Source organism: Rhinoderma darwinii, chromosome 5, assembly GCF_050947455.1.
Source record: "Rhinoderma darwinii isolate aRhiDar2 chromosome 5, aRhiDar2.hap1, whole genome shotgun sequence".
NCBI classification, from domain to species: domain Eukaryota; kingdom Metazoa; phylum Chordata; class Amphibia; order Anura; family Rhinodermatidae; genus Rhinoderma; species Rhinoderma darwinii.
In genome coordinates, this window is record NC_134691.1 from 204450390 (window position 1) to 204475489 (window position 25100).

The window sequence follows — 25100 nt, forward strand, 5'->3', positions numbered from 1 at the left end:
ACCCTTTCAAGACCGAGCTCATTTTGGCCTTCAGGACCAGCCCCATTTTTTTCAAATCTGACATGTGTCACTTTATGTGGTAATAACTCTGGAATGCTTTTGCCTATCCAAGCGATTCTGAGATTGTTTTCTCGTGACATATTGTACTTTATATTAGTGGAAAAATTTGGTCAATAAATGAATTGCTTATTTCTGAAAAACACCAAAATTTAGAGAAAATGTGCAAAAATTATGATTTTTCAAATTTTAAATGTATCTGCTTGTAAAACAGATAGTAACTATTTTGTGTGGTATTACTATTTCACATATTCCATATGTCTACTTTATATTTGCATAGTTTTTTGAACATTATTTTATTTTTATAGGACGTTACAAGGCTTAGTACTTTACCAGCAACTTCTCATATTTTCAAGAAAATGTTAAAAGGCGATTTTTACAGGGACCAGTTCAGTTCTAAAGCGGCTTTGAGGGCTTTATGTACTAGATAGACCCCATAAATCACCCCATATTAAAAACTGCACCCCTCAAAGTATTCAAAATAGCATTCAGAAAGTTTCTTAACCCTTTAGGCGTTTAACAGGAATTAAAGCAATGTAGAGGGGAAATTGACAAATTTTTTTTTTTTTGCTGCAATTTATTTGTAATACATTTTTTTCTGTAACACAGAAGGATTTACCAGAAAAACGCAACACAATATTTATTGCTCAGATTCTGCAGTTTTTAGAAATATCCCACATGTGGCGATAGTGTGATAATGGACTGAAATACCGGCCTCAGAAGCAAAGGAGCACCTAGTGGATTTTGTGGCCTCCTTTTTTTAGAATATATTTTAGGCACCATGTCGGGTTTGAAGAGGTCTTGTAGTGCCAAAACAGTGGATATCCCCCAAAAGTGACACGGTTTTGGAAACTGCACCCCTCAAGGAATTTATCTAGAGGTATAGTTAGCATCTTGACCCCACAGGTCTTCTGCTATATTTATTGGAGTTTGCCTGTGAAAGTGAAAATCTACTTTTTTTTCTGAAAAAATATAAAAAAAAATATTTGCAAGGAATAAAGAATAAAAAGCACCCCAAAACTTGTAAAGCTACTACTCCTGATTACAGCAATACCCCTTATGTGGTACTAAACTGCTGTTTGGACCCACGGCAGAGCTCAGAAAGGAAGGAGCACCATTTGGATTTTGAAGCGCAGATTTTGCTGGATTGGTTTTCAGTGCCATGTCGCGTTTGCAATGCCCTGGAGGGAGCAAAACGGTGGAAACCCCCCAAAAGTGACCCCATTTTGTAGACTACACCCCTCAAGGAATTTTTCTTGGGGTATAGTTAGCATTTTGACCCCACAGTTTTTTTGCTGAATTTAGTGGAATTAGGCCGTGAAAATGAAAATCTACTTTTTTCTGAAAAAACATAGAAATGTTTCATTTTTACAATGAATAAAAGAGAAAAATGACCCAAAAATTTGTAAAGCAATTTGTCCTGATTACAGCAATACGCCATATGTGGTAATAAACTGCTGTTTGGACCCACGGCAAGACTCAGAAGGGAAGGAACAATATTTGGCTTTTGGAGCTCAAATTTAGCTGGAATGGTTTTCAGGTGTCATGTCGCATTTGCAAAGCCCCTGAGGTACCAAAACAGTGGAAACCTCCCAAAAGTCCCTTTAGGGGACTGGAACGAGTGATCATTAGGTCGCTGGTACAATACACTGCAGTACTAATGTATTGCAGTATAATATCATTTTTACAGGCTCCTGTAACAGCGCGATCGCTGTTCCTGTCCATTAGTCCCGGGTGTCAGCTGTAATACACAGCGGACACCTGCAGAATATGGAGCGAGCGCAGCGCATGTGACCGCTCCATATATAACCCCCCGCACCACGACATGCTATTAAGTCGTGGTGTGCGAAGGCGTTAATGCGCAGCGGATGGTGCAAAGTGAAAATTAAAATTTTCCACTGATATGCAGTTTTTATTGGTACTATTTTAGGGTACATGCGACTTTTTGATCACTTTTTCTATATTTTTGGAGGGTTGATGACCAAAAAAATAGTGATTCTGACATTGTTTTTTAATTATTTTTTTTGCGCTGTTCACCGTGCGGGAAAAATAATATTATAGTTTTATAGTTTGGGTCGTTATGAACGCTGTGATACCAAATATGTGTACTTTTTTTAACATTTTCATTTTTTTCCTATAATAAAAGACTTATTATAGGAAAAAAGCATTTTTTTTTTTGTAACTTATAACTTGTTTTTACACTTTTATAAAACATTTTTATTCTTTTTTTTTTACTTGTTTTACTTGAAGACTGGCAGCACTGATCGCTGCTATAATACATTACACTACCTAGGTAGTGTAACCTATTTTAAACTGTCGGTGTGACGCTGAGAGTCACACTGACAGGAAGCTTATGAGGACCGGCCTCCGGCTGGTTCTCATAGGCTGCTGTGCATGGCAGACCCGGGGGCCGTTGTATGGCCTCCGGTTCTGACTTATAACTGACTGCAGCACCTGCAATCGGTCCCTGGGAAAGTTTGTTGTAACAACAAACTTTCCCTGCGATCACATGACCGGGACCTGAACCAATTAGGTCCCGGTCATGTCTCCGGACCAGAGGCAGGGGTTAACAGCGCGATCCGGGTGTCAGCGATGCTCTGAGACAACCGGATCGCGCTTTTAACACCCACCGTGAATTCACGTCGGCGCTGCACAGAGCCCAGCAAGTGCCGACGTGAATTTACTGTGGGCGGTCGGGCAGCGGTTAACAGCCGTTACATGACCGATTTCACAACAATGAAGTTCTGTGGATGAATTCACACGCTTTTATAATGGCCCGTGAATACTGGCTGTCAAAAAATAGGACATGTCCTATTTTTGGCTGATTTTGACGGCCCGACGGCGACCGTAGAACTCAATGGATCCGTTTTTAATGGCCGTTTTTCAGGAATCAATACTTGTGAATTCTGGCCGTGGACTCCCTGGACACAGCGCTACTTTGATTGCTGATCTCGAGGAAGCACTTGACCTCACTGTCCATATAACGTAATGTCAGGGGCTCCTCCTGGAGCAGAATCCCTGGATAGAGCATCGGCATCCTCTAGCCAGGGATTCCGCTCCAGGAGGAGCCCCTATCGTCATTGTCCTTATATGGACAGTGACCTCAGGGGCTCCATCTAGAAGCGGATTCCCCAGCAAGAGCATCACAAGGTCTCTGGCCAGGGAGTCCTGTCTTGAGAAAGCCCTTGACATCACTGTCCATATATGGACATTGACATCAGGGGCTCCTCCTGGAGCGGAATCCCTTCTAGAGCATTGACGACACTATAACCGTGGTTTCCTTTCTTAGAGGGAGCCCCTGACGTCACTTTTCATATATGGACAGAGATGTCAGGGGCAGAGGAATCCCCAGCCAGAGCGTTGGCAACACTCTGGTTGGGGATTCCACTCCTAAAGGGAGCTTCAGTGGCGCTACCTACAGGGGTGTGGTGCTATCTACAGGAGGGTGTGTGACATTATGTAGGGAGTGTGGCACGATCTACAGGGGAAACTGATGCTATCTACATGGGCACTGCGTGGCACTACCTGTGTTGGCACTGTGACTTTATATGTGGGCACTGTGGTACTTTGTTGGCACTGGCACTATCTATGTGAGCACTATCTACATGGGCACTGTGAAGTTTTAAGCGGGTTGGGACAAAAAAAAAGCCCTGACAAATAAAATCCATACATTTTTTTTAATGGCCATGAAAAACGGATCGCAAATGAATGACAAACGGACAGCTGGACTGGAAATGGATGAAAATTTTAGAACACACTGATGCAAAACGGCCATGAAAAACTGACAGTTGCCCATTTTTTTCGCAGTCGTGTGAATGTAGCCTTGCATCAGTGTGTCTCCAAATTTTCATCCATTTCCAGTCCGTCTGTCAGTTTTTAATGGCCTCCTCGTATAGGATGCCGCACAGCCTCCTCGTATAGGATGCCGCACAGCCTCCCTGTATATGGTGCCGCGCAGCCTCCCTGTATATGGTGCCGCGCAGCCTCCCTGTATATGGTGCCGCGCAGCCTCCCTGTAGATGGTGCCGCGCAGCCTCCCTGTAGATGGTGCCGCGCAGCCTCCCTGTAGATGGTGCCGCGCAGCCTCCCTGTAGATGGTGCCGCGCAGCCTCCCTGTAGATGGTGCCGCGCAGCCTCCCTGTAGATGGTGCCGCGCAGCCTCCCTGTAGATGGTGCCGCGCAGCCTCCCTGTAGATGGTGCCGCGCAGCCTCCCTGTAGATGGTGCCGCGCAGCCTCCCTGTAGATGGTGCCGCGCAGCCTCCCTGTAGATGGTGCCGCGCAGCCTCCCTGTAGATGGTGCCGCGCAGCCTCCCTGTAGATGGTGCCGCGCAGCCTCCCTGTAGATGGTGCCGCGCAGCCTCCCTGTAGATGGTGCCGCGCAGCCTCCCTGTAGATGGTGCCGCGCAGCCTCCCTGTAGATGGTGCCGCGCAGCCTCCCTGTAGATGGTGCCGCGCAGCCTCCCTGTAGATGGTGCCGCGCAGCCTCCCTGTAGATGGTGCCGCGCAGCCTCCCTGTAGATGGTGCCGCGCAGCCTCCCTGTAGATGGTGCCGCGCAGCCTCCCTGTAGATGGTGCCGCGCAGCCTCCCTGTAGATGGTGCCGCGCAGCCTCCCTGTAGATGGTGCCGCGCAGCCTCCCTGTAGATGGTGCCGCGCAGCCTCCCTGTAGATGGTGCCGCGCAGCCTCCCTGTAGATGGTGCCGCGCAGCCCTCCCAGTAGATGGTGCCTCGCAGCCCTCCCAGTAGATGGTGCCTCGCAGCCCTCCCAGTAGATGGTGCCTCGCAGCCCTCCCAGTAGATGGTGCCTCGCAGCCCTCCCAGTAGATGGTGCCTCGCAGCCCTCCCAGTAGATGGTGCCTCGCAGCCCTCCCTGTAGATGGTGCCGCACAGCCCTCCCTGTAGATGGTGCCGCACAGCCTCCCTGTAGATGGTGCCGCACAGCCTCCCTGTAGATGGTGCCGCACAGCCTCCCTGTAGATGGTGCCGCACAGCCTCCCTGTAGATGGTGCCGCACAGCCTCCCTGTAGATGGTGCCGCACAGCCTCCCTGTAGATGGTGCCGCACAGCCTCCCTGTAGATGGTGCCGCACAGCCTCCCTGTAGATGGTGCCGCACAGCCTCCCTGTAGATGGTGCCGCACAGCCTCCCTGTAGATGGTGCCGCACAGCCTCCCTGTAGATGGTGCCGCACAGCCTCCCTGTAGATGGTGCCGCACAGCCTCCCTGTAGATGGTGCCGCACAGCCTCCCTGTAGATGGTGCCGCACAGCCTACCTGTAGATGGTGCCGCACAGCCTCCCTGTAGATGGTGCCGCACAGCCTCCCTGTAGATGGTGCCGCACAGCCTCCCTGTAGATGGTGCCGCACAGCCTCCCTGTAGATGGTGCCTCACAGCGCTCCCAGTAGATGGTGCCTCACAGCCCTCCCAGTAGATGGTGCCTCACAGCCCTCCCAGTAGATGGTGCCTCACAGCCCTCCCAGTAGATGGTGCCGCACAGCCCTCCCAGTAGATGGTGCCGCACAGCCCTCCCTGTAGATGGTGCCGCACAGCCCTCCCAGTGGATGGTGCCGCACAGCCCTCCCAGTGGATGGTGCCGCACAGCCCTCCCAGTGGATGGTGCCGCACAGCCCTCCCAGTGGATGGTGCCGCACAGCCCTCCCAGTGGATGGTGCCGCACAGCCCTCCCAGTGGATGGTGCCGCACAGCCCTCCCAGTGGATGGTGCCGCACAGCCCTCCCAGTGGATGGTGCCGCACAGCCCTCCCAGTGGATGGTGCCGCACAGCCCTCCCAGTGGATGGTGCCGCACAGCCCTCCCAGTGGATGGTGCCGCACAGCCCTCCCAGTAGATGCCACACAGGCTCACTGTAGGTGATGCCACACAGCCCGACATTTATTAATATACGTTCAGCTGAATGCCCTACACACTCGCAGATGCAGCGCCGTCCTCTTCACGTGTGGTCTTTCGTCTTCACGGGATTTGCGAAGGCAGAGCGATGACGTCATCCCGTCGCCTTCGCAGAACCCGTGAAGAATAGAGACCACACCTGAACAAGACGGAGCTGCATCGGCGAATGTGTAGGGCATTCAGGGTCATCGCGCCGCCGATTGCCAGCAAGGGAACCAATAGTTCCCTTGCCTCTTGAATCCCATGTCACAGATCCGTTTTTAACAGTCGTTACATGTCTTGACGGCCGTTAAAAACTGGTCCATTTACTTTTATTGGGGCTGTCTGGCCTTGATAATGGCAAAAAACAGGACATATTTCACAGGCCGTTAAAAGCGGTCGTGTGAAAACACCCTTAGAACACCATTGTTCTGAAAACGGCCGTGTGATTTTCAGACGGCCCTTTTTTAACAGTCGTGTGAATGTAGCCAAAGTCCCACAATACAATCTTCTGATCACAGATATAACGCTTTGGTGTACTCAGTATACCAAAGCATTTTTGCCTGTCAGTGTAAAACTGGCATGGCCAAATAGGCAGTTACTGATGGCAGACATGGGAACTCATCACACCAAACACCTTAGATGCCACGGTCTCTATTGACCGTGACATCTATGGGGTTAAACTGCCGGAATTGGAGTTCTCTCCAATTTTGGCAGTTGCAGCAGTTCCCACGGGATCAGAGTGACTGATCTATCCGTCACGATGCGGGATCTAGCACCTACTGATGACGAATATATCCATCGCTCTTCGTTAAGAGGGCCAATATTATCAGATTTTTCTTTTTGGCGTTTATATATTAACCCCTCAATGACCGGGCCTGAAAAGGACTTCATGACCAGCTACATTTTTCCGTCTTTACCTCTCTGCATTTCAGCAGCCATAACTTTTTTATTTTTTCATTGACGTTGCCGTATGGGAACTTGTTTTATGCGGGAGAAATTGTATTGTTTTCTTTCACAGTTTGGGGGTAGAAAAAAAATATTTTTATGTCGTGAATATAGAAAAAAGCGATTCTCGGCATAGTTTTTCTTTATTTATTTTTTATCCTGTTCACGTTTCACACTAAATAACCTGTTCGATTAATTATTCAGGTTATAACGGTCGTTTAGATACCTAATATGTGTACGTTTTTTGTTTTTATTTAATGTAGGGGCAATGAAATATATTTTATGCAAAATAATGACTTTTTTGGGGGGACTTTTTTATTTTTTTGTTTTGTTTTATTAATCCCATTAAGGGATAACTTTATATACATCTTTACTTTTTACTTATAATGTATCAGCATACTCCTGTATGCTAATAAATTATGCTATCTCACTTTAACACAGGCTGCTGTTAGGGCTGCACATAGTGAGCAGCCAGCCCTGGGGTCCTTTCTCCCTTTGATCATGCCACGGTAACGGACCACGGGGTTAAACAGCTGGGGTCCGAATGTTTTCCGACCCCAGCTGTATTTACCGGGCTGCTCTAAGATCAGGAGCTGTAAGTTACAGCTCCTGCTTAGAGGATGAGCCCTCACAGGAATGCTCAGCAGCCTCTTCTACAGCGACGCCAATAGACGTCGCTGTAAACTAAGCACCTGCTCCGCCTGCCATCAAGAGATGGTGGGCAGTCGTTAAGGAGTTAATAAAAAAAATTAAATTCATGTTAATATTGTTAGCCATTTGTATTTCTGTGGATAACTTTGCTAACCTTGAGTTTCTATTGAGATCTGGAATGCTTTTTCTGAACCCTCAGGCTTCAATATTTTAAATGCTTTTTGTTTTTGTCTTCATATATTCAGTACTTCCCTATTCAGCCATCTTGGTCTCCTTTTATTACAGTTTTGTTAGAGTGTATAAACTTATGGCTCGTCCACATGCTACGGAATTGCCGCGTTTTTTCTGGCCGGAAAAAACGCAGCAGATTACATTAGCAGCATAGTGGATGAGATTTAACAAAACTCATCCACATGCTGCGTAAAGGGCTCTAGGTCTTCCCCGGGTAATTATAGAACCGTTCGCTTAACCTCAATCGTGGGGAAAATGTTTGAGGGGCTATTGAGGGACTATATACAGGATTATGTGACAAAGAATAGTATTATAAGTGACAGCCAGCACGGTTTTACGAAGGACAGAAGTTGTCAAACCAACCTGATTTGTTTTTATTAAGAGGTGAGCAAAAGCCTAGACAGAGGGGCCGCTGTGGATATAGTGTTTTTGGACTTTGCAAAGGCATTTGACACTGTCCCTCATACACGTCTAATGGGTAAATTAAGGACTAAGGGTATGTTCACACGACAGCGTCCGTAACGGCTGAAATTACGGGGATGTTTCCGCCTGAAAACATCCCCGTAATTTCAGCCGTAACGGCATGTGCAGGCGCTTGAACGCCGCATCCATTACGGACGTAATTGGCGCTGCTATTCATTGGAGTCAATGAATAACGGCTCCAATTACGGCCAAAGAAGTGACAGGTCACTTCTTTGACGCGGGCGTCTATTTACGCGCCGTCATTTGACAGCGGCGCGTAAATATACGCCTCGTGTGAACAGAGAAACGTCTGCCCATTGCTTTCAATTGGCAGATGTTTGTCAACGCTATTGAGGCGCTATTTTCGGACGTAATTCGGGGCAAAAACGCCCGAATTACGTCCGTAATTAGTGCGTGTGAACATACCCTAAAGGTTTAGAAAGTATAGTTTGTAATTGGATTGAGAATTGGCTCAAGCACCGTATCCAGAGAGTTGTGGTCAATGATTCCTACTCTGAATGGTTATAAGTGGTGTACCCCAGGGTTCAGTGCTGGAACCACTATTTTTCAACTTATTTATTAATGATATAGAGGATGGGATTAATATTACTATTTTTGCAGACGACACAAAGCTATGTAGTATTGTTCAGTCAATAGAAGATGTTCATAAATTACAATATGATTTTGACACACTGAGTGTTCGGGCATCCACATGGCAAATGATGTTTAATGTAGATAAATGTAAAGTTATGCATCTGGGTACCAACAATCTGCATGCATCATATGTCCTAGGGGGAGCTACACTGGGGGAGTCACTTGTTGAGAAGGATCTGGGTGTACTTGTACATCATACATTAAATAACAGCATGCTGCACTCTCAATCTGCTGCTTCTAAGGCCAGCAAGATATTGCCGTCTATTAAAAGAGGCATGGACTCGCGGGACAGGGATATATTATTACCACTTTACAAAGCATTAGTGAGGCCTCATCTAGAATATGCAGTTCAGTTCTGGGCTCCAGTTCATAGAAAGGATGCCCTGGAGTTGGAAAAAATACAAAGAAGAGCAACGAAGCTAATAAGGGGCATGGAGAATCTAAGTTATGAGGAAAGATTAAAAGAATATCACCTATTTAGCCTTGAAAAAAGACGACTAAGGGGGGACATGATTAATTTATATAAATATATTAATGGCACATACAAAAAATATGGTGAAATCCTGTTCCATGTAACACCCCCTCAAAAAACAAGGGGGCACTCCCTCCGTCTGGAGAAAAAAAGGTTCAACCTGCAGAGGCGACAAGCCTTCTTTACTGTGAGAGCTGTGAATTTATGGAATAGTCTACTGCAGGAGCTGGTCCCCGGTTATGCGGTGTACCCCAGGGTTCAGTGCTGGGGACTTCTATTATTCAACTTATTTATGAATGATATAGAGGATGGGATTATTATCAATATTTCTATTTTCGCAGATGACACCAAGCTATGTAGTATTGTTCAGTCTATAGAAGATGTTAGTAAATTGCAAGCTGATTTGGACACATTGAGTGTTTGGGCATCCACTTAGCAAATGAGGTTTAATATAGATGTCACAAAGGGTCTGTGGACCCACTAGGCCATACCGCCTTGGCGGTAAGGCAGCTGGCCAACAGGGAGCAGGTGATTGTCTATAGTTCTATAGGTACCTGTGGCAGCTTAGACAGCAGCTGGGCAGGCTCGGCTGGGACTTGGGTAGCAGGCAGACGTCAGGTGAGGTGAAGCAGGTCAGACGTGGACGTAGAGCAGAACGACTTTGGCACAGCTCCGTGCTAGACCAGGAAGGTATGGATTGATAGGAACAGGAACTGGAAACAAGTATAGGGACTGGAACAGGAAACACACTAGGAGGCCATCACATAGACAAACTATAGGGAACACAACAATGCTCAGGCATAGAACTAGGGGGCTGGACCCCTCTTATAGTACAGGGTACTCACTGGTCAAAGTTCGTCAATGAGGACCGGTGCGCGAGCTGACCCTTTAAGAGCGGGCACGAGCGTGCACGTGCACCCTACGGGATCTGGCAGAGGTGAGTGGACGCGAGCGCTGGCGTCTCCTGAGGAGGAGGCTGGGGCCAGCGCTTGCCGACTCGTGGCTGCGGCTGTCAGGGGGAGGTTGGAGCTGAAAGCCCGCAGCCACGGACATTACACCTATTTTGAAAGGACTGGATGTAGACTTTCTTTTGGTAGGAATGACTAGTTGACATTTTTTTTTTTAAGTATGGGATAAATTTATAGCGCTCCTCCTATCACATTTAAAACAATAGCTTTTACTCCACTACTTGGTACTTTGAACGACCGCTGTTAGGTGATGTACCATTCGCTACATAGTCTCTCTCCCCTCAGTGTGAATGTATTTAACCAATGGATGAGCCACGCGTTATTGCTTGCGCCTTGATAGGGAAACTTTGTACACGGATTGCTTGGGCAAAACCCTACATACTTTGAAGCTGAATGATTTTGGCTGTAATATCTAGACTCTTTCCTATTATTATCCCTACAGCCTCGTGCTTTACGTGTCTAGCAGATGGAGGATTACTTCTGTTCTTATTTAATGATTATAGAACTGTCTTAGGGTGTGATTAATGATGAGTGAGCCATTGATCGTTTTTTCTTTTTTAGGTTTTATTTTCATGTTTCTTTATTTGTGAAAAGGTTAATAAAAACATTGTTGAAAAATAAAAGAAATGGACGTTTGTTCGGACCAGCCATATATTACTACATTTTCCCTGCACAATGTTATTGGGATTTAAATTTATCTTATAGTATAAAACCCTTCCCTTTGTTCTCTCTAGGTGAAAAACCAAGGAAGAATGAAGTTACAACTGGCTGCATCTTTTAGTTTAAAGAGGCTCTGTCACCACATTATAAGTGGCCTATATTGTACATGATGTGATCGGCGCTGTAATGTAGATTACAACAGTGTTTTGTATTTAGAAAAATGATCATTTTTGACGGAGTTATGACCTATATTAGCTTTATGCTAATGAGTTTCTCAATGGACAACTGGGCATGTTTTACTATATGACCAAGTGGGCATTGTACAGAGGAGTGTATGACGCTGACCAATCAGCGTCATACACTTCTCTCCATTCATTTACACTGCAGATAGCGATATAGCTATATCGCTATGTGCAGCCTCATACACACTATAACGCTACTCATGTGTCATGACAATGAATATACATTACCTCCAGCCAGGACGTGATGTGTATTCATTCTCCTGACAACTTCTGTGGCGTCTCTGTGAGTTACAGCATAGCAGGCGTAGTCTCGCGAGATCACGCTGTAAGCTGTCATTCACAGCGAGATCTCGCTGTGCTGTAAATCACAGAGATGCTACAGAAGTCTTCAGGAGAATGAATACACATCACATCCTGGCTGGAGGTAATGCATATTCATTGTCATGACACATGAGTAGCGTTCTAGTGTGTGTATGAGGCTGCACATAGCTATATAGCTATATCGCTATCTGCAGTGTAAATGAATGCAGAGAAGTGTATAACGCTGTTTGGTCAGCATCATACACTCCTCTGTACAACGCCCACTTGGTCATATAGTAAAACACGCCCAGTTGTCCATTGAGAAAGCCATTAGCATAAAGCTAATATATGTCAAAAATGATCGTTTTTCTAAATAAAAAACACTGCTGTAATCTACATTACAGCGCCGATCATATTAGGTAAAATATAGGCCACTTATAATGTGGTGACAGAGCCTCTTTAAGGGATTTATGAATGGCACTGTTTCCATTAATGTCAACACTAGCCATTTGAGTTTATAACTGAACTAATTGTGTTTCTGTTTGCTTTTCAGGACGCTTTCATTTGTGGGGATGAGTTTATGTCTTGCTTTGATGTTTATTTGTTCGTGGTATTATGCATTAATTGCCATGCTAATAGCAGGATGTATTTATAAATATATTGAATATAGAGGGTAAGTCCATAGAAGAAGCTTTACCTTTATGTTGTACTATCTGAAAATGTGTACTTTTCAGGAAGTTATCTCTGTTATGATATTCTTTACAGATTTTTTTTTTTCTGAATAGTTAAGCTGGCCATACACTGAAGATTAGAATCTGCCACAATGAACAATTTGGGGCTCAAATATGAAATATATGTGGAGCACATGGTTGGTGCTCGAGTCAAACACTCTAGAATTGGGAACATGCACCATTCAATCATAACCTAAAACCACTTGCCTAATATTGTGTAGGTCCCCCTCATGCCGAAACCGCTCTGACACACGGAGGCATGGACTCCACAGGACCTCTGAAGGTGTCCTGGTATCTGCCACCAAGACTATAGCAGCAGATCCTTTAGGTGGGGACTCCATTGATCATTACTGTACATCATAACCGGTGAGGTGTTCCCGCAACATGTCGTACAGTAACGACAAGAAAATGGCACAGGTTCAGAAGCGGAGCCCAGAGCTAGCTCAGATTCCCCCTATTAAACCCTTAGATGTAAGTGGTTTGTTGCCGATCGGCATCCCTGCAACGCGTTCGCGGGGTAGATGATGGCAACCAGAGGCCTAACAACGGCCTCCTCTTTTGCCGTGTACGGAAGCACGGGGCCTGTTGTCGGTGTCAAACTGACTGTTATAATGTTTGTATTAGAATAGCAGAATGTCAGAATTGCTTTTTTTATGGTCACCTCCAAAATATTAGAATGTGATCAAAAAGTCGCAAGTACCAAAAAATGATACTAATAAAAACGTTAGCACGTCCCGCAAAAAAAATATCTCTCTCATGGCTGAGTAGACCGAAAAGCAAAAAAGTTATGACACTCAGAATATGACGATCCAATAACATGATTTTTAAAAGAAATGTTTTATTGTGTAAAAGTAGTAAAACATATAAAAACGATAGCAATTTGGTATTGACCCACAGAATGGCGGAAGAAAAAATATGAAAAACATTTCCAGAATTGCTGTTTTTAGGTCACATCAAAAATTGAAAAAAGTTACATTTACCCCAAAATGGTACCAATATAAACGACTGCCCATCCCGCACAAAAACAAGTCCTTTCGTGCTTAAAATTAAAATTAAAAAAAAGTTATGGCTCTAGAAAAGCGTAGGAAAAAAAAAATATTCTGATGTGCAGACCAAAGGAAAACATTCCTCCCTACAGTAACGGTAACAAGAGAATGCAGATGCACACCGCAGGCGCTAAGATATATCTATATATATATATATATATATATATATATATATATATATATATATATATGTAGAGATAAACCGCACTCTGCGACAGATTCCAACACGGCAATGGGTGCAAGCAGGTAATCCAGATCCGTGGATTATAAGACATAAAAGAAATCCCACGGAGTGCTGTGGGATTTATTTTGTTTATATATTTATATATATATATATATATATATATATATATATACATACATACACATACACATACACACACACAAAATATGTGTGTATCCCTATTTTTGGAGACTTAGGCTGGGTTCACACAACCTATTTTCAGACGTAAACGAGGCATATTATGCCTCGTTTTACGTTTGAAAATACAGCTACAATACGTCGGCAAACATCTGCCCATTCATTTGAATGGGTTTGCCGACGACCTGTCGTTTACGCGTCGTCGTTTGACAGCTGTCAAACGACGACGCGTAAATTGACTGCCTCTGCAAAGAAGTGCAGGACACTTCTTTGCAACGTAATTTGAGCCGTTCTTCGTTGCATCCAATGAAGAGCAGCTCAAGATTACGAGCGTCAAAGACGCCTCGCATAATGCGAGGAGGAGCTTTTACGTCTGAAACGACGCAGCTGTTTTCTCCTGAAAACAGTCTGTCTTTTCAGACGTAAAAGACAGTTCTCGTGTGCACATACCCTTATTGTTTATTATGTGTTTTTATTTTTATTGCATTACTGCTATAGTTATTACGTTAATCTCTGTTTGATCAAAATGTGCGAGTCCACCTGCCACGACAAGGCGACCTCTATCAGGGGGTCCCTACACTGAACATTGTATCCCTATTTTGGAGACATATTGACCCGCCTAATGAAGTTAAAATGTCAGTGAACACTGTAAATGGTACCAATAAAATGCACTCCTCGTCCCGCAAAAAAACCCCACATACAGCTACGTGAATAGAAAAACTAAAACGTTTTGGCCCTAGTAAGGCGGGGATGAAAAAACATCCTGATGTGCAGGCCAGATTCAAAGCGTAACACACACATCTATGGAACATTGTATCATTTACCCATTATTATATCACTGTATTACGCCCTCATGTACTCAGCACGGCGTACATATGCCCCCACATTATAAACTGATTTACCTTGCCTGGGGGGACAATCTCGGGTAGTTCCATTGAGAATGAATGGAGTGGAAGCGCACATGCACAATCATCGCTCCATTCATTCAGGGGACTCGGGACAACCTTCTCTTGGTTTGTGGGGATCCCATCGGTGGGTACTGTAGATAGGTGATAAGTTGTTGTGGGAAAACATGAGGAAAACTTTTTTATGATATTCTAATTCATTGAAAAGGACCAGTATCTATCTAGCTTTTAGCCAGAGGTCAGTTACCGGATGATTTATGTAAAACAAATGTGTAATTTGTATTGTGTGTGTTTATTCTTGAATCAATGCCATTAAATGATTGTTTTCACTGTAAACATAGTCTAAAATGACTGGGTTTTTTTTCAATTTAACTCCTTAACGCCGAAGGACGGATATATCCGTCCTCAGCAGCTGCTAGTTCGCGCAGGAGGACGGATATATCCGTCCTGTGATGGCGCGGGTACTGAGACTGTACCCACGCGATCAGCGGCAGGAGCACGGCTGTTATACACAGCCTGGCTCCTGCTGCAACTGCCGGAATCGAAGCGCGCTCCGATTCCGGCAGTTTAACCCATTAAATGCCGCTGTCAATAGTGACAGCGGCATCTAATGTGTTTGACAGGGGGGAGCTCCCTCTGTTACCCGATCGGCGCCCCCGCAAACAAATCGCGGGTCGCCGTCGGGTTTCCATGACAGCCTGGGGTCTAACAAAGACCCCCAGGTCTGTCTTCAGCATCTGCCTGTTAGGCGATGCCAGAGGCATGACCTAACATGTTGCCTGTCAGTTTTACACTGACAGGCAATAATGCTTTGGTATACGAAGTATACCGAAGCATTATATATGCGATCGGCACATCGCATAGTGAAGTCCCCTGGTGGGACTAAAAAAAAAAATGTAAAGCAGTTAAATAAAGTTTGTGAAAAAAAAAATTTAAAAAATTACAGTCAAAGTCAAATAAAACTACTGTTTTGGCCCAAAAAGTGGTTTCATTTAGTAAAACTGTCAAAACAAATCACACATACACATATATGGTATCCCCGCGATCGTAACAACTTGACCAATAAAATGAACACATTAATTAAACCGCCGGATGAACGGCGTCCAAAGAAAATGCAAAAAACAACGTCAAAATTCTCTCTTTTCTCCCATTCCCCCCATAAAAAATAAAATAAAAGTTAATCTATAAGTCCTATGTACCCCAAAATAGTACTAATAAAAACTACACATTGTCCCGCAAAAATCAAGCCCACATACGACCACATCGACGGAAAAATAAAAACGTTACGGCTCTTGGAACGCGGCGATGCAAAAACAAGTAATTTTTTTCTAAAAGGCTTTTTATTGTGCAAACGTAGGAAAAACATATAAAACCTTTACATATTTGGTATCCCCGTAATCGTGCCGACCCATAGAATAAAGTTAACATGTTATTTACGCTGCATAGTAAACGGTGTAAATTTATAACGTGAAAATTAATGCTGGAATAGTTGCTTATTTTCAATTCTCTCCTAAAATAAAGTTAATAAAAGTTAATCAATATGTTATAAGCATCTAAAAATGGTACAATTACAAAATACAACTCGTCCCGCAAAAAACAAGCCCTTATACGGCTATGTCGACGGAATAAAAAAAGAGTTACGACTCTTGGAATGCGACCGTGAAAAAACAAAAAAAAATCCTTGGTCATTAACGTGCAAAATGGCCCGGTCATTAAGGGGTTAATGTATTCTGCAATAATAATAATCAGAATGTGTAATGTATCGTTTAAATCTAGGGCAGAAAAAGAATGGGGTGATGGAATCCGAGGGTTGTCTTTAAATGCTGCTCAATACGCTTTGCTTAGAGTTGAACATGGTGCAACACATATTAAAAACTGGAGGTATGTATCCATTCAATTTTTATTATAATTGTTCCTATATTAACCCTTGCTTCCAGTGGTTTTGTAACAATTTTGACATGAACAAGTAAAACCTTAATAAAATAAAGAAAAAGTCATATTCTATCAACCTACCTATATATTTAGAGCGACATAAAAAGACTTTTAACACCACCTGGCAAAAAAAATTCAATATCTGCTGACATACCTACCAATAAGTTCTAGGACTACATGCATGTATCTTAACAAAAACATCAAGACTAAAGAGACCAAAAATCTTTGATCCAGAAGCCAGTAATTATTTGAGTCACAGAGTTTACAAGTGTCCTGATTAGGCATAGGGAATGATTAACCCATTGGTGACATGCCAAGTACAGTTACGTTGCTGTTGCCAAGGACTTAACACATTTCAACGTACAGTAACGTTGGAGCGTTAAGTGGTCATAGTGTCTAATGACACAGTGACCAAGTAAATAAGGCATCTTTACTGGTTGTCCAGGGAGGTATCGCACGCCCTTACCCCGCATTGGAGATTGCTGTGATTGGCCAGTCAATTCCGACCGGCCAATTGCAGCTAAAACCAATCAATGTGCCGCAGGCGACAGTGAAATGGCGGTGATTGGTGCTGCACCAATCACTGGCCAGCACTGATCACTGCCATGTATTGATGCCAGTTCAACGATCGCTGCAATTGATCGGTCTGTAAAGACCAGGCAATTGCAGCCATGGCGGGTGTTCCAAAATAACGGTACCCACACTTTCTGTTAGGAACGGTGAGCAGAGCGGATGCATAACTCCTCTGTGTCATACTGACCTGTGTTAAGGGGCTAGTGATTGTCCTTTTCTGCATCCTGCTGTGTGTTCACTAACTGTGTGTGAGTGATTATCATCAAATGTGCTGCTGCTGATTTTTTATTTTTTTTTAATAGCAGCAGTACTAGTGATCTGTTCATAAATTTCCCGGTCTCTGATGCTGACCCTCATATCCCCCCTTCTCTATGCATTGCTGATCAGCATCTGTGCTAAATCTTTAGCACAGGACTTTTTTTGTCTGTTTTTCATCTGCACCATCTCCCTGTGTGTGCCTTGAGCCACTGTGTGGTGATTAGTGACCACCATCACTGATCAGTATCTGTGGTAATTTTTTGTCGCAGGCTTTTTTCTTTTGCTTCATTTCTCTACTCGCACCTAAACAGCATCTGTCCAAATGTGATATTTTTTTGGACTATTTTTATTTTTTTACCATCTGGTCTTCCTATGTGCCCTCTGTAGGACACTGAGGGGGATAATCATCCTCTGTGGTAATTTGTCGATGCAGATGTTTTTTTTTGTCTTTTTTTTCAAATCTTAAAAAAAAAAAAGTATAGTTAGGTGTAGCAAGTTCCTGCATAGTTAAGGCCTAAGACTGTCCGTACATTTTAGATAGTTCTTGGCCAACCCCCATGCACATGCATGCTTCGCTAGAGTAAATTTACTCCGGTTTGGCCGACGTGCATCTAATGAGAATGGCCAACTTTAGAGTAGCAGATGTTTAGCTGAGCTGAGTAGGTGTAGCTAGTATCTGCATAAGCAGAGCTTTGGGTAGTGGAGGATTAGATTCGCAGATTAGGTGTACCTAATACCTGCGTAGGTAGGGCAGAGGTGTAGCTAGGTTCTCCAGCACCCGGGGCAAAGATTCAGTTTGGGGCCCCCTCCCCCGAACCTCTTTCCCGACATCTCCTTCCCCCTCGCCATATTTGTTTTCTCTACCAATCGATGAGGTGTCCTTTTTTTTCCAAATTTTTTTCTTTATGTAACTCGAACATAAAAACATTTGTACATTTTACAAGCAATATAGTTCTATATACGGCACCAGAAGCAAGACCATTACATATATACAGCACCAGAAGAAAGCCCATTACATATATACAGCACCAGAACCAAGCTCAGTACATATATACAGTCCAAGAACCAAGCACAGTACATATATATAGTGCCAGAACCATGATCCGTTTGTAGCCATTTTTAACTTGATTCTGATCACTTGCTGCAGCGTGATATCACACAACAAAAGCCATTGAAAAGTAATTGAAAAAATCAAGATAAATTATTTAATGCGTTAAAAGTCAAGGTAAAGACGGCTACATAGTTACATAGTTAGTACGGTTGAAAAAAGACACATGTCCATCGAGTTCAACCAAGGGATGGGAAAAGGGAAGGGAAAAATATCTACACATAGGAGCTAATACTTTTTTGTTCTTGGAAATTATCTAAGCCTTTTTTAAAGCCATCTACTGTCCCTCCTGTGACCAGCTCCTGCAGTAGTCTATTCCATAGATTCACAGTGGCTTGTCGCCTCTGCAGGTTGAACCTTTTTTTTTTATATCAAACCAATTTTATTGATACGAACACATAAAAGAAATAACATAGTAACATTCACATTACAATTTTCCAGCATCGTATACAATAATGACAGCATATCAGAAAATCCCCAACTTCCCCCCTGTCCCCCCTCCCCGCACGGCCCCCCACTATATCTCTGCCCTTTGTTTCTAGCACCAATCCTGGCCAGAGCACATTTCTCTTATCAAGTTTCCCCACCACCCCTTTTTGCTCCAGACTCTACCACCTCCAGTTCCTCAGACAACTCTCGCCCTTATTCTGTTTAGTTCAGGTGACAGCACCTCAGGACAGGCCATCCATCTGCTCCATTGTTTCTCAAATTTTTTTTCCGTGCCCCTTTTAGAAAATATCTTATGCTCCATCAGGATATTATAGTTCACCATTCCTACAATTTCCCTCATCCCTGGTGGCTCCTCATCCAGCCAGTGTTTAGCAATACATTTCCTTGTTTGATATATTCTGTCACTCTCCAATTCTCCCACTACTCCCAACAACATAATTTTAGGGTCTGCCACCAATTCCCGACCATATACCTGTTTTATCAGATCCAATATTTCCCCCCATAGGGTCCTCAGAGCCTCACATGACCAAAACATATGCAATATATCTGCTTTCTCTTCCGTGCACCTAGGACATTTAGCATCCGCTCTAATACCCATCTGCTTTAATACCCACGGGGTGCGATACACCCTATGTATCAGGAAGAGTTGTGATCTCCTCTGCGCCAGACTGAGCGATAAGTGACATGTGGATGCTAATATCTCCTCCCACTCCTCCTCAGTCAATGGACCAACATCCCGTTCCCATTTCGCTTTTACCAGCATCATTGGGTTTCCCAGGTGTTTGGACAGCAAGCTCCTGTACGCCATTGAGATCAGGCCTTTGGTCGTGTCAGCCCTTCCCACATACTCCAGGACCCCAAGAGCACAAACCGTTAGGTCCACTACCTGCGCCTGTAGGGCATGACGGATCTGCAAATATTGATAAAACATATTGTGCTCTAGTGGAAATAGGTCCTTCAACTGCTGAAATTATCTCAGCCCGTTAGGTTGAACCTTTTTAACTGCAGACGGAGGGAGTGCCCCCTTGTTTTTTGAGGGGGTTTTACATAGAACAGGATTTCACTATATTTTTTGGTTGTGTCATTTATATAAGTTAATCATGTCCCCCCTTAGTCGTCTCATTTCAAGGCAAAATAGGTTTAATTATTTTAATCTTTCCTCATAACTAAGATTCTCCATGCCCCTTATTAGCTTCGTTGCTCTTCTTTGTATTTTTTACAACTCCAGGGCATCCTTTCTATGAACTGGAGCCCAGAACTGAACTGCATATTCTAGATGAGGCCTCACTAATGCTTTGTAAAGTGGTAATATTATATCCCTGTCCCGCGAGTCCATGCCCCTTTTAATACACAACTATATCTTGCTGCCCTTTGAAGCAGCTGATTGACATTGCATGCTGTTATTTAATTTATGATCTACAAGTACACCCAGATCCTTCTCAACAAGTGACTCCCCCAGTGTAGCTCCCCCAGGACATATGATGCATGCAGGTTGTCCAAAAACACTATATCCACAGCGGCCCCTCTGTCTAGGCTTCTGCTTACCACTTCATAAACACAAATAAGGTTGGTTTGACAACTTCTGTCCTTAGTAAAACCGTGCTGGGTGTCACTTATAATACAATTTTTTCTGTCACATAATCCAGTATATAGCCCCTCAAACATTTTCCCCACGATGGATGTTAAGCTTACTGTTATAACCTATATATATATACTCTTAGCCAATTCATTGAATTCAAGATTTCACATAATCCATATATATTAAACCGAAAAGAAAAATCTCGACATAATAATATTATATCAAAATATGTTTATTTATACTTTATTACAGTAAAAGTATAAATAAACATATTTTGATATATTATTATGTCGAAATTTTTCTTTTCGGTTTAATGTTAAGCTTACTGGCCTATAATTACCCGAGGAAAACCTAGACCATTTTGAAAATAAGCACCACATTTGACATGCGCCAGTCTCTTGGCACTATACCAGTCACTAGAGAATCTATAAATATTTTGAAGAGGGGGACAGAAATAACCAAATTAAGCTCTTTAACCCCTTTAGGATCTAGCCTGTTTTGGCCTTCACGATACAGCCGATTTTTCAATTCTGACGTGTTACTTTATGTAGCAAGAACTTTGGAATGCTTTTACCTATCCAAGCGATTCTGAGATTTTCTCGAGACATATTATACTTTGTTAGTGAAAAAATTTGGTCGATAAATTCAGTATTTATTTGTGAAAAACACCAAATTTTGAAATATTAGCATTTTTCGAAATTTAAATGTATATGCTTGTAAGACGGATAGTAATAGTAATATAGTAATACTACACAAAATAGTTACTAGTTAAAATTTCCCATATGCCTACTTTGTTTGAACGTACTTTTATTTTTCTAGGACGTTACAATGATTAGAACATTAGCAGCAATTGCTCACATTTTCAAGAAAATATCAAAAGGCTTTTTTTTTCAGGGACCAGTTAAATTCTGAAGTGGCTTTGAGGGCCTTCTATATTAGAAAACCCCCATAAATCACCCGATTTTAAAAATGCACCACTGAAAGTATTCAAAACAGCATTCAGAACATTTCTTAACCTTTTAGGCGTTTCACAGGAATTAAAGCAAAGTAGAGGTGAAATTTACAAATTTAATTTTTTTTTGCCGAAATTCATTTGTAATACATTTTCTTTTTTGTACTACAGAAAGTTTTAGCCGAGAAATGCAACTCAACATTTATTGGCCAGATTCTGCAGTTTTTAGAAATATCCCACATGTGGCCCTAGTGTGCTAATGGACTGAAACACAGGCCTCAGAAGCAAAGGAACACCTGGATTTTGGGGCCTTTTTTTTTTTTTTTAGAATATATTTTAGGCACCATGTCAGGTTTGAAGAGGTCTTGTGGTGCCAAAACTGTAGAAACCCCCCGACGGTGACCCCATTCTGGAAACTACACTCGTCAAGGAATTTTTCTAGGGGTATAGTTAGCATTTTGACCCAACAGGCTTTTTTTGCTGAATTTAGTGGAATTAGGCAGTGAAAATGAAAATCTACTTTTTATTCTGAAGAAACTTAGAAATTGTAAATTTTCACAAGGAATAAAGGAGAAGAACCACATCAACATTTGTAAAGCAATATCTCCTGATTATGGCAATACCCCATATGTGGTAATAAACTGCTGTTTGGACCCACGGCAGGTCTTAGAAGCGAAGGAGTTCTATTTGGCTTTTGCAGCTCATATTTAGCTGGAATGGTTTTAGGGTGTCATATCGCATTTGCAAAGCCACAGAGGGACCAAAACAGTGGAAACCCCTTAAAAAAAAATCTATCTAGGGGTATAGTGAGCATTTAGACCCCACAGGTCTTTTGCAGAATTTATTAGAATTAGGCCGTGTAAATTAATGTCAACGTATGTTCCACTAAAATGTTGATATTTTTTTTTTTCATTTTCACAAGGGATAAAGGAGAAAAAAGCACCCCAACATTTGTAAAGCAATTTCTCCTGGGTACGGCAATACCCTACATGTGGTCATAATTATTTTTTTTTCTTAGAAATTATTTAACCCTTTAAGAACTGATCCACCTTGTGCTTTTTCATTTTAGTTTTTTACTCCCCGCATTCTAAGAGCTATAATTTTTTCTTTCAGTCATTAGAGTGGTGTGAGTGCTTCTTTTTTGCGGAAGGAGTTGTAGTTTCTATTGACACCATATAAAGTACCATATAATGTACTGGAAAACTGAAAACCAATTCTTTGCAGGCTGAAATTGGAAAAAACTGTGATTCCTCCATTTATTGGGGGGGGGGGGGTTTGTTTTTACGGTTTTTGTTGTGAGGTAAAAACGCAAGTTAACATTATTCTGCGGCTCAATGTCATTAAGGTGATACCAAATAACGCGGAAGTCACAGCTTCTCATGCAGCGCTCCTGGTAACTTTCGGTCCCCGTTCTCCTTATCGATCACACATCCTGTGGATAAGGGATACATGTGTTTTATGGCACAAGCCCTCTAAACTGCCAGGAACAGCAATGTCGTTATAGCAGCGTGTCAGAAGCTGACACTTGCAGTGTACATCACCCCGCCCCCGCTCCTTGATGTGTGTCATGGGTCGGGAAGGGGTTAAGTAATGAAGCGCTCATGGCGCCCGGCGATGCTGTGTCCCTTGACTTCAGACTAAAAGACGCAGGGACTTTTTTGCAAGATTTATTCTTGCTAAAAACTGCGTTTTATGGTCCAAAAAATACGGTGGTTTTTTTGTTATATATTTTACTACTTTAACAAAGAAAAACCTATTTGTTTAAAAAAATTGTTTCACAACATTCCGAGAGCCATAACTTTTTACTTTTTGGTTGATTAAGCAGTGTGAGGGCTTATGTTTTGCGGGATGAGCTGCAGTTTTTATTGTTACTATTTTTTACATACAACTTTTTGATCACTTTTTATAAAAAATGTTTTTTAGAGCGAAGGTGACAAAAAAAACTTGATTTTATCGTTTTAAATGCTTTATTTTTTTACGACGTTCACCGTGCGAGTTAAAAAATGGTATATTGTAATAGTTTGGGCTTTTATGGACGTAGCGATACCAATTTTGTTTATTTTTTTACATTACTTTAGAAGAAAAATGTGAAAAGGGGGATTTTTTTTAACTTTATTATACTTCTTTTTTTTTTTTTTTTTTTACACATTTTATTAGTCCCCCTAGGGGACTTGAACCAGCGAACATTGGGTCGCTGGTACAATACACTGCAATACTAATGTATTGCAGTATATTGTTATTTTTACAGGCTTGTGCAACAGCGCGATTGCTGTTCCTGTCCTTTTAGTCCGGGGGGTCAGCTGTAATACGCAACTGATGGCAGCAGCTTATAGAGCAGGCCCCGCGCGTGAGTCTGCTCCATACATCAACCCCCACACTACGACGTGCTATAAAGTCATAGTGCACAAAGTTGTTAATGCGCAGCGGATAGTGCTAAATGAAAATTGCAATTTTCCTCTGATATGCCATCTTAGTGCACAATATGTTGTGCCCATTTTGTGACGCTGAAGACAATTACCTCATATAACGTTAAGCGGGTTCTCCCGGATATGGTGATGCCATATATGTGGAGCAGATTTTGCTTGGTAGGAGTTCTGTTTTGGCTTTTACTGGTATTTCAGTTTATAATGTGAGGGCATATGTAAACTGCGGAGAACATCAGGGTATAATAAGGGGGTATAATAATGCAGTAAATAAATAATTATCCACAGATGTGTGGCCAGTGTTGCACTGATAAATTGTGCTCAATCTTATCCGCTTTTGGAACACTGCACATTTTGCGCCGCCATATTCTGAGAGACAGAACTTTTTTATTTTTTTCTCCAACGGAGCTGTGTGAAGGCTTATTTGTTGCAGGACACTCGTTTTTTTCTTGATACCGCTTTGGGGTACACGCAATATTTTTTGTCCTTTTTTTTAATGTTTTGTAGCATTTGTGCAATAAAATCACTTCTATAAAAACTTATTTTTTGTGTCACCATATTCTGAGAGCCAAAGCTTTTTTTTATTTTTCAGTCAGAAAAGCTGTGTAAGGGCTTGTTTTTTGCAGAACGGGTTGTACTATTTTGGGGTACATGCATCTTTTTGATCATTTTTTATTGTATATTTTGCGAGGGGTGGTGACCAAAAAAATAGTGATTCTGGCATTCTTTGTTACTTATTTTTTTTGCAGTGTTCGCCGTGCGAGAAAAATAACATTATAGTTTCATAGTTTGGGTCGTTACGAACGCGGTGATACCAAATATGTGTACTTTTTTAACGGTTTCATTTTTTTCCTATAATAAAAGACTTCTTATAGGAAAAAAAAGCATTTTTGTTTTTTGTAACTTCTAACTTATTTTTACACATTTATAAAACATTTTTATTACCTTTTTTTAAAATTTTTACTTGCTTTACTTGAACACCTGCAGCACTGATGGCTGCTATAATACATTACACTACCTAGGTAGTGTAACGTGTTAGGCTGTCAGTGTGACTCCCAGAGTCACACTGACAGTTTATATCAGGACCAGCCACCGACTGGTCCTCATAGGCTTCCGGCATGGCAGACCCCGAGGCCGTTGTATGGCCTCCGGTTTTGCCATGACAACCAACGGTAATACCGGTCCCCGGGAAAGTTTGTTGTAGCAACAATAATAATAACCCAAAAATCAAAGGACAATCGTATAGTAGTACAT

The 25100-nt window shown here is 42.6% G+C and overlaps 1 protein-coding gene across 1 annotated transcript in view; it reads left to right on the forward strand.

Moving 5' to 3' along the window:
* SLC12A7 (solute carrier family 12 member 7) overlaps nucleotides 1-25100 on the forward strand; it is a 352177-nt gene that overhangs the window by 250318 nt on the left and 76759 nt on the right. The window contains exons 15-16 of the mRNA XM_075826873.1: nucleotides 12082-12201; nucleotides 16348-16452. Coding sequence (XP_075682988.1) covers nucleotides 12082-12201; nucleotides 16348-16452 — 225 coding nt within the window. The remainder of the gene's footprint in view (nucleotides 1-12081; nucleotides 12202-16347; nucleotides 16453-25100) is intronic.